At 49.3% G+C, this 12,211-nt stretch overlaps 1 protein-coding gene across 1 annotated transcript in view; it reads left to right on the top strand.

The window, feature by feature from the left end:
* Window positions 1-8,694: 8,694 nt before the first annotated feature.
* ATCAY (ATCAY kinesin light chain interacting caytaxin) overlaps window positions 8,695-12,211 on the top strand; it is a 33,577-nt gene continuing 30,060 nt past the window's right edge. Inside the window, exons 1-2 of the mRNA XM_080674875.1 lie at window positions 8,695-9,411; window positions 11,840-11,949. Of these exons, the coding sequence (XP_080531001.1) occupies window positions 11,873-11,949 (77 nt within the window). The 5' untranslated portion in view covers window positions 8,695-9,411; window positions 11,840-11,872. The remainder of the gene's footprint in view (window positions 9,412-11,839; window positions 11,950-12,211) is intronic.

Consider the following 12,211-nt stretch of genomic DNA (forward strand, 5'->3'; position numbering starts at 1 on the left):
CTCCCAGCACAGTTCATTGTTCATCCCCTTGGCAGACACAATTGAGTGCCGCAGCCTCCTGCCTCCGCCGCCTTCTCAGCGGAGCAGGCCCCCCACCCGCGTCCCGCCCTATTCCGACCAAGACACGGACCCGCGGGTACTCGTGGCGCGGTTTCCGCGGGCCCAGGCTGCGGGGAGGCCTTTACCTGAAATGCTAATTGGCGCCCTGGGCTGAGCAGTAAAAGCTCCTCTCCGCCCTCCCGGCAACGAGGGGCGGGGCCTTCGGGCGTGACGTAACCCGGGCCGCCAGTTACTCGGGCCCCGCGAAGAGCCCCAGGCCCCGATCCCCGCGCGCGGCTCGCGCCTGCTCCCTTCCTACTCCTCGTCTGGGGGGATAGACTCCGCCTCTAGCCCCGCCCCTCTGTAAGCCCCGCCTCTTACTCGGAGCCCTGCCTTCCCTCCGACGGCTCCGCCTCCGAGGACTCTGGCTCGGACCCCACCCCACTCCCAGGCCCCGCCCCATACTGAGAGACCCTGCTTCTTGCTCCACATCTGGAGTCTTTGCTTGAGTCCAGCTCTATGCCCCGACCAGGGTCCTTACTCAGAGCCCCGCCTTCCATTTGACCACCCAAATGTGGGGAGTCTGGGCTCAAGCCCCGCCCCTAGCTTCAAGCCCTGCCCCATCTCGGAGCCCCGCCTTCCCTTTAACAACTCAGCTTTGGGGGTTCTCTGCTTCATGGGCCTCCTTCTTGGCCTCTCATCCCAAGCACTGCCCCACTCAACACTTAAAATTTAGTACCTCTAAATTAGTAGTTTTCTACCAAAGTGATTTGCCCAGGGGACATTAGGTAGTATTGGGGACATTTGTGGTTTTCATGACTGAGGAATGGAGGGGGTGAGGTACTGTTTAATAGCCCACAGTTTCCAGAGCGGCCCCCTAGGAGGGAGATTACAGAACATCCTTTTTTCCTGTTATTGACCAAATGTCACTAGTACTAATGTGGAGAAACCTACTCTAAGTGAAATAAATTTTGAGAGATATTTCTTGACCCACCTATTACAGGTGTGGACTCTGAAAAAGAAGATATCAAGAAGGGCTCCTGGTGGCTTACAGGGCTCAAATTACCAAAAATAGGTGATAGATAGATAGATGACAGATAGAGCAAGCCTAGCAGCCATTTTTACACAAGGCCTCTCACGCAAACTGTGCTTCAGGGAGAGGCCTGCACTGAACCACCTGCCTGCATTGTTTCTGTCATCTGAACCAGCCCTTATACAGGAGTTCCTAGAATCCTATTTCAACCAATAGGCTTGAGTCTTTCTTTCCCCACCCAATCAGAGCCGTGCAGCTCTGATCAACCACAGTGGCTCTATTCTGACCAATCAGGACAGTGCCTTTTGGACCAATCAAACTGGTAGGATTTGGAGTCTTCATTTGCATCAGGGACCACAAGTGGGGACCTCTGTCCATATAAGCCACTTCCCATTGGCTCAGAGAGCTAACTTTTCCTTTCCATCAGAGACCCCTCACTGAGCTGAAACACCAATTTTTCCAAGCAGGCTAGCAAGGAGCAGAGCAGAGCTGTCTAGCCAGAGAGTGGCATGGCCCCAGCTCTATCTCACAATTATGCTATTTTCACAGCTGTGCTGTATCACAATTGAGCTGTTTTGCACTGAATAAAGTTTCCTTCTTCAATGCACCCCAATTTTGGATTCCTATTGCTATTGAATTAACGCCAATGATTATCAGTTGACACAGGCCAGGTCATCTTGGGGAATGCAGCAGTGAGCAAGACTGACATGGTACCAGTCCTCAAGAACTTTGAATCAGGGAAGCAGATCATAACCAAATTATTAATTATTAATTTTCTTGGTTAATAACAACTTTATTGAGATATAATTCACACACCATACAATTCACCCATTTAAGGTATGCAAGTCAATCGTTTTCAGTACCTTCACAGAGTTGTGCAACCATGATCACTAACTCCAGAACATTTTTATTACCCCAAGAAGAAACCCTGCAGCCATTAACAGTCACTCCCCCAGCTCCTGGCAATCACTAATATGCTTTCTGTCTCTATGGATTTTCCTGTTCTAGACATTTCATATCAATGGAATACTTGGCAACAAAAAAGAATAAACTCTCTATTATTGATTGACTGATTGATTGATTGATTGATTGATTTGAGGCATTCATTGGTTGATTCTTATCCTGACCAGGGATTGAACCGGCAACATTAGCATATTGGGAGCGATGATCTAACCAACTGAGCTACCTGGCCCGGGCAAGGAATAAACTCTTTTTTTTTAAATATTTTCTTTATTGATTTCAGAGAGGAAGGGAGAAGGAGAGAGAGAGAGAAACATCAATGATGAGAGACAATCATTGATCGGCTGCCTCCTGCATGCCCCCTATGGGGGATCGAGCCCGCAACCCAGGTATGTGCCCCTGGCCGGAATCGAACCTGGGACCCTTCAATCCTCAGGCTGACGCTCTATCCACTGAGCCAAGCTGGCTAGGGCAAAGAATAAACTCTTAATACATACAACCACTTGGATGAAGTTCTAGATAATTATGCTGAGTGGAAAAAGCCAATGCCGAAAGGCTACTTACATACTCTTATGGTTTTATTTACATAAAATTCTTGAAAGGTCAAAATTATAAAAAATGGAGAACATATTTGTGATTTCCAGGGGTTGTTGAGGACATGGGGACAGGAGATGGGGAGTGGAAGTGGCTATAAAATGGCAACATGAGAGATTCTGGGGTGATAGAAAAATTTTGAATCTTGACTATCAAAAGCAATAGTGAAATAGTAATATAATTTTGTAAGATGTTACCATTGGGTAACTTGGAGGGGAAAGGGTACACGGGATCTCTCTCTGTTATTTCTTACAACCACGTGGGATTCTAAAATTATTTCCAATTTTTAAAAATTAACTTGATGAAAGGCCAAAAAAGTACATTTACTGACTGTGGTGGGGTGGTATTCTTTTGCCCCTTAATTTAAGCAAGCAGGGGGCCAGTTAATTCTTGGACAGAAACCATGGCAAGCCCAGGGTACCAAGGAAAGCCCTTTGGGTAATTTAGTGGATGGCATTCTTCCATTTGTGTCTGTATGACCATGTGTGGCCTCGAGGAACAATCTGCCAAGCACAGTTCTCCCTCCATGTGCTGGCTAAAGTCCAGCATGGTAATTATACTAGTTCATGGCCTCCCTCCAATTCTCTGCAGCTCTAACTAGATGAAGGCTGCATGCTTTATACAAAAGCAGAGCTGTTTTGTTTTCCCTGGATTGCACAACACCTCTTTTCCTGTTATTGACTACAAGCATTGTGCTAAATGCTTTCCCTGCACCATCATAACTAGTCCTCACACTAGCCCTCAAAAGTAGATACAGTCAGTTCTTATTATCGGCAGTAGCTCTGTTCTATAAAGTCAGTACAAACACTGAATAGCAAACACTGAACCACTGCTTGTAAGGGAAATACAGAATTGGGTTCCTGTGAGCCTCTGGTCACAACATTTTTAGCAACTGATCAATACATCACCTTGTTTTATGTGCATGTTTTATTTAAGGAGATCTTAATATACATTGTGATTCCTTAACATTGAACTCACAGCCCATGGCACTATAACTCATGCCAGAATGAAGCTTATATAATACTCATATCTTCTCCATAAGGCACATCCCAGCCTACTTGTGCTTAGAAACACTAGACAGCTCTTCAGAGACATGAGTGGGGGCCATTATAAACAGTGAAATCACCAACAATAATCACAAAAATGCAAATCACAGCATTAAATAAACCCCAAAAAGGGAAGTTGTTTTGCCAGAAGCTAATTCCAGCATGTCAGCAGGGCTGAATCATCTGGGATGGCTGAGGGCATTTCCCCAAACCTGAAAAGGATGCATAAATGATTGCTTGCTGCCAGACAGCTGAGGGTATTTCCATTTACATGTTATTGCCTCCTACTGGCCAAACACCTGAACAGCCATAGGCAGTTCCCCCAATCTGACAATGGATTCTGTATACTAAACCTTGGCCTTTGATATGTATATCTACCTTGCTTTAGGACAATTTGTGTTAATAAAAAGCAAGGGGTCCAGAGAGACAGGAGGATTTGGTTTCTTTAGCTAAGTCTTCTCTGGCTCCCCAAAATGCCTTCCAAAATTATGTTTCGTCTCTGGACTCTTGATTAATATACAGCAGCCTCTTTTCCAGATTCCTGAACCCCCCTTCTAGATGCTGGATTAAGACCCCCTGGTATCGTTTACAGTCTGGACTGGAATAAGAAGACAGAGCAGGTGAGAACCTGCACTCAAATTTTTTACCACTTTGGGCTGCCTGCAAATGACTCTGAAAGCGCCATGAATATTGATTTAGGGGTTACAAATGTTACAAATAAATTTCAGCGAGTAGGCAAATTCACAAATAAGAAAACAACAAGTAATGAAGATCAAATGTACTTGTATTAAGCCCCTTTGCAAACCAGGAAAATGAGACGTGAGGAGGTTTAACAATTTCAATGCTTTAACAAACTTCACTGAGCACCAACTATGTTTCAGGAATTCTTCTAGGGCAGGTTTCTCACCTCAGTGCCATTGATACTGGGTCCAGATAATTCCCTACTGTGGAGGACTGTCTATTGTAGGGTGTAGAGCAGCATCTCTGGTCTCTACCCACTCAATGACAGTATCACTGGCATCCCTCAAGTTATGATAACCAAAAATGTCATAAGACATCACCAAATGTCCTGAGTGTGGGGGAGAGCAGAATCGCTTCCCAGTTATAAACACTGGCCTAGGAATTAGAAATTCAGTAATAACAAACTCCAACATCTACGATCTCAAGAAGCTTACCTTATGGGGGACTGGGGAATGGGATGAGGGGTTAGTGTTTACCAGGGAAAGAGTTTCAGTTTGAGAAGATGAAAAAGTTCGGGAGATGGATGGTGGTGATAGTTGCACACTGTGAAATGTAATTAATGCCACTTAACCTTACACTTAAAATAATCCGAATGGTAGATTTTCTGTTATACATATTTTAACGCAATTTAAAATACACCAAACACCAACTTAGGTCTCACGTTGGGCTCCCGGGTGGCTGCTGCAGCACCACGGACAGCTCCCAGCGCCCTCTCATAGGGGCGGGGCTGGGCTTCTCAAAGAGCCCTCTGTCCAGAATGCCTTTCTCTCCCTTTTCCATCCTTCTAACTCCTACTCAGTCCTCAGGGTCTACCTCACATCTTCACTGCCCTAGGATATCTTCCCATGCACAGCCCTCCCCACAAGCCACTCTGCTTCAGAGATGTCTCTAACCTAGCCCTTTGCCCATCGGTTTCTCATAGTGGGAGTCCTATGAAAGTAAAGTCTTATTTGTGTTTTGGACCCGGGTGCTCAGCACAGGACTGGTCTGAATTTCCCACTCAGATAACACAAGAATCTTTTCCCAGAGCTCCACTTCCTCCAACCAGGAGGTGCAAAGTCCAGATCTTGTGCTGGAGGCTCTGGGCTCCAATCCCCCTCTGCTGTGGGGCAGTTGCTTTTATGCCTTTGGCTTGGAGGGGTACATACCCTGATGCTGTGAGGGAAGCAGCCACACAATTGTGTTGTGTGGTATCCATGACAGGAACAAGCATTCATGTATTCTACCTACGTTTCCCAAACATCTCCTTTGTGTCAGGTGCAACTGCCCTCTACAGAGAATATTGCAGTGAACAAGACCCACTAAGTCTAATTTTCCTTGAAATTTATAGTCTAACTAGTGACCCGGTGCATGAAATTTGTGCACATTAAAAGGGGATTATTTAGAGGAAATAATTTAATATTGCTATTTGCCCTTCTCTATAATAGAAGTGTCAGAGATGAAAGAAAATTAGTAAAATGTATATGAAAACCTTCCTCCTGTCAGAGTCTGGGGCTCACCACCAGACCCAGAGTCAAGTCCCCGCCCACCCACATGCACCTCAAAATCACATGAGACCCAGACCGGGCCGGGCCACCCCGCCCATTGGGCTAGATACCGACCTGGCCAGTCCCACCCTTGTCAAGCCCTGCTGGGCAGGGGGCATAGCCTCAGGTCCCCTGGCTTGGCGCCAGGATGGGAGGCATGGCCTGAGGTCCCCCAGCCCAGATGGGGCTGGGGGCATGCCTTGAGGTCCTCCATCAAGCCCCACCAGGTGGGGGACATGGCCTGAGATCCCCTGTCAAGCCCCGCTGGGTAGGGGGAATGGCCTGAAGTATGCCGTCAAGCCCTGCCAGGCAGGGGGACGCAGCCTCAGGTCCCCCGGCCCAGACCAGGGGAACTCAGGCTGCGCCCCCGCCAAGCCCCACTGGGTGGGGGCACAGCCCGAGTTCCCCTGACCCAGCACAGGAGGTGCACCTTGAGGTCCCCCATCAAGCCCCACTGGGTGGGGGGCACAGCCTGAGGTCCCCTGTCAAGCCCAGCCAGGCAAGGGGGCACAGCCTCAGGTCCCCTGGCCCAGTGCTGGGGTGGGGGGCGCGGCCTGAAGTCCCCTGTCAAGCCCCACCTGGTGGGGAGTGTGGCCTGAGGTCCCTCGGCCTGGTGCTGGGGTGGGGAGAGCAGCCTGAGGTCCACTAGCCCAGCACCAGGACAGGAAGCACACCTGAGGTCCCTTGTCAAGCCCCACCAGGTGGGGGACACGGCCTGAAGTCCCCTGTCAAGCCCCATGGGGGCGGGGGAGGGCATAGCCTCAGGTCCCTGCTGATTGCTCATTAAGGCTCCTTATGGGAACTTGGCCTCAGCTGTGGGTGCAGCCATCATGGTCAATTTGCATATTCCTTTTTTATTATATAGGATTAGGGAAGTCACACAATAAACCAAGAAACAAGTAAATCATTTCAAGTAGTGGGAAGTGCTGTGGGGAAAAAAATCATCAGGTTTCTCAATGAATCCATATACACCGATGTTGACAGCAGTACTATTCACAATAACCAAAAAAGTGGAAACAACCCAAGTGTCCAACCATTGGCGAATGGATAACACAATACGGTCCATCCACACACTGGAATATTACTCAGCCATGAAAAGGAGTGAAGCTCTGACACTCGGTACATGTGGATGAAACTTGAAAATATGATGCTCAGTGGGAGGAGCATCAAACACAAAAGGCCACATAGTGTGTGATTCCATTTGTAAGAAATGTTCAGAACAGGCAAACCCACAATGACAGCAAGTGGATTCGTGAGTGTCAGGGGCTGGGCAGGGGGGATTGACGGAGGGCTTAATGGGGATGGGATTTCCATTTAGGGTGATGAAAAAGTTCTGGAACTAGATAGTGGGGATAGTTGCACAACAATGTGAATGTATTTAATGCTGCTGAACTGTGTACTTACTTGCAAATGGTTAAAATGACAAATTTTATGTTATGTACCACAATCTAAGTATATATACTTAAAAAAAATCAGACTGGACAATGGGATGTAGGGCAATGGAGTAAGATGTAGGGGGTGATAAGGTAAGGCTTCTCTGAGGAGATTACTTCTGAGGTAACACCTGAATAATGTGAACATTTGGGGGAAGAGCATTCCTGGCAGAGGGAACAGCATGTGCAAGGGCTCTGTGGTGGAAATAAACTTGATGTGTTCACAGAACCGGCAAATAACACTGTGGTGATTAAGGGGCTGGAGAGAAGAATAAGCATAAGTTCCTACCAGGTCCTACTTGGCGTCATATATTAGCTGCCATAACAAAGTACTACAAACTAGATGGCTCAAAGCTATAGACATTTCTTTTCTCACAGTTTGGAGAACAGAAGTCCGAAGTCCAGGTGTGGCAGGGCTGGCTCCTTCTGGAGGCTGTGAGGGAGAATCTATTCCAGGCCTCTCGCCCAGCTTCTGGCAATTGTTGGTGTTCCCTGGCTTTTAGATGCATCACCCTGACCTCTGCCTCCGTTGTCACATGGTGTTCCCCTCTCACACGTCCCCTTCCCTTCTCCTCTCTCACAGACACTTGTCATGGGATTTAAGGCTCATCCTAAATCCAGGATGATCCTTAACTTAATTCCAGCTGCAAAGACTATTTTTTCAAATAAGGTCACATTCAGGGGTTAGGACATGGACATATCTTTTTTTGTGGGGGGGGGGAGGGGGGGAAGAGGCTCTATTCAACCTGCTACAGGTCTAAAAATAAACAGTAAGCAAGAGCCTGGCCTGTGTGGCCCAGTTGGTTGAGTGTAGTCTTGTGCACCAAAACGTCACCGGTTGGATTCCCAGTCAGGGCATATGCCCAGGTTTCAGCTTCCATCCCCAGTCAGGATACGTGCAGGAGGCAGCGGATCGATGTTTTTTTCTCACCTCTCTCTCTCTCTCTCTCTCTCTCTCTCTCTCTCTCTCTCTCTCTCTCCCCCCCCCTCGTTCCCCTCCTTCTCCTCTCTCTCTCAAATCAATTTTTAAAAATTATTTTAAAAAGACAGTAAGCAAGAAATATGTATACAGCCTTTCTCATGCTCCTGCACCAAGTTAACCACTCTCCGTGCACTATCTCATTACATGCTGAAACGCCAGGGCCATTTTCCATGTCACAGATGAGGAAACTGAAGCCGATCCAGGGCTCAAACCCACATCTGGTCTGATTTCAGAGGATGCACTGTGAGCTCCACACCATGCCGCTGCCTCCTGAAGTCCTCCAGGTCAAGGTCACCGCAGTGCACCACTGCGAGGAGCGCCTTTCCTCGCGCGGCCCAGCGAGCGTGCCCGATGCGATTTCGTCTCTCCAGCACATCCCGCGCGGTCCTTGGCTCAATCGATAGGGAGTGGCCGGCTGAGGCGCCGCCAAATGGGTCCTGAGGACATCGTTTCCCCCTCCTTTCGTCTTAATCGAAGGGATGAGACCATCACCGCCATTTGTTTATTTGTGTGTTTGTCCCTTGTTTTGTTTTTAAATCTGTGATGCGCCATCAGGAAAATCATTTCCGCTTCTGCAGCGGGTGAGGCTCTTGGAAAGGTTCCCTCCCAGCCAATGGAGAGCCGCGGATTCCGGCAGGGGGCTGTGCTTTTTGGTCAGCCCTGCCCCCACCGACCCACCCCGCACACAAAAGCAGCATAATTAACCATCTTAAGGAAGCCGAGCCTCTAACAGCTGCGAGCTGGAGAGAGAAAATACCTTAGAGTCACAGGCTGCGACGATGACAGGGGACGCAGCTGCCTCCGAGCGGGGGGGAGCCGACAGCTAGCTGCAAACCGCTCGCACCCCTGGACAAAAGCGCCCTCTGCGCCGGCCACGTCGCTCGGGGTGACCTTGCTTGGATGCAGAGTCCGCCCCTGCGCGCATCTTCCTCGGATGCTCTGAAAGCCGGGGACCGGCTGGGAAGACCAGGGATGCCGGGCTGCAGCCGCGCAGGGCTCGCCTTTGTCTGCGCGTAACCGGGAGAGGCCTCGGAGGTAACCAGCACTCACCGCGGAGGTGAGCCCCCCTTGCTTTCCCCCCACCCTGCCCGGGAGTGGTGCCCCAGGCAACTGCTGCTGCAACCCCTCTTCCGGCTGATGGGGCTGGTGGGAACAGAGAACCACGGTCCTGACTCTTTGGGTGGGAACCCATCCATTTCTCCGTGCGCCGGCATTCACACCTACTGTTCCCCTTCCATGCCTGTCGCTCACCTGGAAGCAGAGACTCGCACAATTTTCAGGACGTGTTTGGAGATCAGGCGGATAAAACCCGCAGCCCCTCTCCTGGACGCTTCCTACCAGACCAAAATGTCCACATCCCACCTCTGTGCCTTTCCTATTTATAACACTGGGAGCGATCTGGCAAAAGGATTTGAGAATGTGTACATAAAGGCTTGCCTGTGGGGTGGGAGGAAGGGAGGTGGTTGAAGGCAGATTCCTCCTCTCCCTGAACTTGAATGTGATGTGCTAATAATTCAGCACAACAGCTCAAAGGAACACTTCCCAGCTCTCCCAGCCTTTGCCTCATTGCCATTCTTAAATGTGAAGTCAGGATGGGAGAGTGGGAGTGGACAGGGCCTATGGGGGCCTACCCACACCCACATGTAGAGGATTTTGGGGCAACATGTGTAGCTCCAAGGTCTGGGCTGTAGGTATGTGTGGTGGGGGGGTGGGGTTGGGGGATCCTTCCTGGGGGCTGAGGTCACACCCAACTCAGGATAAGGAAAACTGGCGCAAAAGACCACTCCCTTCCGACAGGAAATGAAGTTCCATTGTGCTGTAGTTCACTTGCCATAGGGTTCTGGGTGGTCGTGGTTGCCCATACCGTCAGGAAGATTCTTATTTATTTTTTGGTGAACTGCGTCTCACTGTCCCTTGTCCATGAATGAATGACGACATTGAGGACAGTGAAAAGGGAGTGAGAAACTCTCACGGAAGTGGGGAGAAGGTTCAAATTGCAGCTATCCTCTCCCTCCCTGCCTGGCCCTCACCTGTCTCCGGCTCCTTCTGGGTCCTCCCTCTCTGAGCCAAGATCCCAAATGCAGACCCTCACCCTTTCTGGGGACCATGGTCCAGTGCAGGCAGGGCTTTGGATGTCACACCTGAGCTGTTAGCCATGCACCAGGCTACAGAGGGGCGGCTGGGCAACAGGGAAGGTGAGGGGCTAGCTGGAGATGAGGGACCTTAGACACTCGCGAGTGAGGATAACAACACTGGGGCTGTTTGGAGGATGGGAGAATGGGATGCAAGCACACAGTAGGTCCTCTATAATGACAGCCAAAGCCATGCCTGAAATCCTTTCACAAATCTGCAGATGAAAACAGGGTTTCTCAATCTCAGATCTATAGGCACTGGGAGCCAGATTATAATATCCTGGACACTGTAGGGTGTTGAGAATCATCCCTGGCCTCCACCCTTTCAGTCCCAGGAGCAACCTCCAGTTGTGACAACCAAAAATGCCTCCAAACATTGCCACGTGTTCCCTGCTGGTGGTGGTGGTCGGAGTGGGGGGGGGGGGATCAGAATTGCCCCCAGTGGAGAACCACAGGTTTAAAAGCACAGAACCTGTGGTGTCATTTGAGTCCTACGATCCTGGATTGTTATGCCCAAAAGGTATCATAGAGATTATTTCTAGCACAACTCTTTCATTTACAAACAGGGAAACTCTGAAGCCTGGAGAGGTGAATGGCCTGAGAACCTGCTATACCCCAGGTTATACCCAAATTCAATCTCACTCAGCAGCTGGCTCTGCTCCCAGACAGCCCAGCACTTAAGCCATCATCTAGAGTGCTGTATCCACCCCGCCTCTGCCCTCAGCCAGCTCCTAGAACAAGAAAAACAAAACTGGCATTTTGTGGTTGGTAATCATTATGATCCTGACTCCCAACCCCAGTCACTTTCCACACTGCCTTCGTTAGCCCTCAGGTCAGCAAGTTGTCAGGATTTTCTTCTTTGAGGGGGGAGATAAAGGGACAGGGTAGGTGGCCTGGAGCAGATAGAGATGGGTTGGAGAGATGGGTTGGGGTTGACCAAGTCCTGTTTGAAAGTGTCAATCCCAGCAAGGAAGCTTAAGTATACCAGTCATTAACACTTTAGTATAAATGAGTTTAATTGCTCTATGGCTTCCCAGTTGAAGACTAAGTTAATGAAAGGGTGATGAGCCCTGGGGAAGGTGGATTTCAGAGCTTTTGACGGAGGGGAGCTTGTAGCTGGAGCCCCAGTCTCTCGCCTGGGTTCAAACTCCAGACCCACATGGGTGTTCTTAGATCTCCATGCTTCTGTTTTATCACCTGTGAAACGGGAAGCCTCATGGGGCTGAGCAATGGTTCAATAAAAACGATGGGTGCAAGAGCTCTTTGCAGATGGATCTGAAATGCTGAACATGGGTGAGGGGTTGTTATTATAATGATTGTCCAGTAAAACCTCCATCCATGGCTCTCCTTCAGAATTCATCCCTGCTTCAAGCCACACTTGATCCCATGGGGACAACAGAAGCCACACTCCGGATGGAAAACGTGGATGTGAAGGATGAATGGCAGGATGAAGATCTTCCCAGGTACAGCTCCCCAGGTCTCTGTGTCAGCCGTGGAGGGACTGGGCCCAGCACTTCTCCACGGTGGGGTGCAGGAGAACTTCCAGTTGACCAGGCCAGGCCCATAATGAATATTTGCTACATTATTTAAGATTGATTTCCACCCCACCCGCTACCCCTGAAAAGCTCCCATTTCCACACTATTTTGAGAATTATAAACATTCTTGCAAACCCATTTCATGGACTATTATAATAGTCTTACCTGGGTTCCCATGAATCGGGTGAT

Source organism: Plecotus auritus, assembly GCF_963455305.1.
Source record: "Plecotus auritus genome assembly, chromosome: 6".
In the NCBI taxonomy this organism is placed as follows: Eukaryota; Metazoa; Chordata; class Mammalia; order Chiroptera; family Vespertilionidae; genus Plecotus; species Plecotus auritus.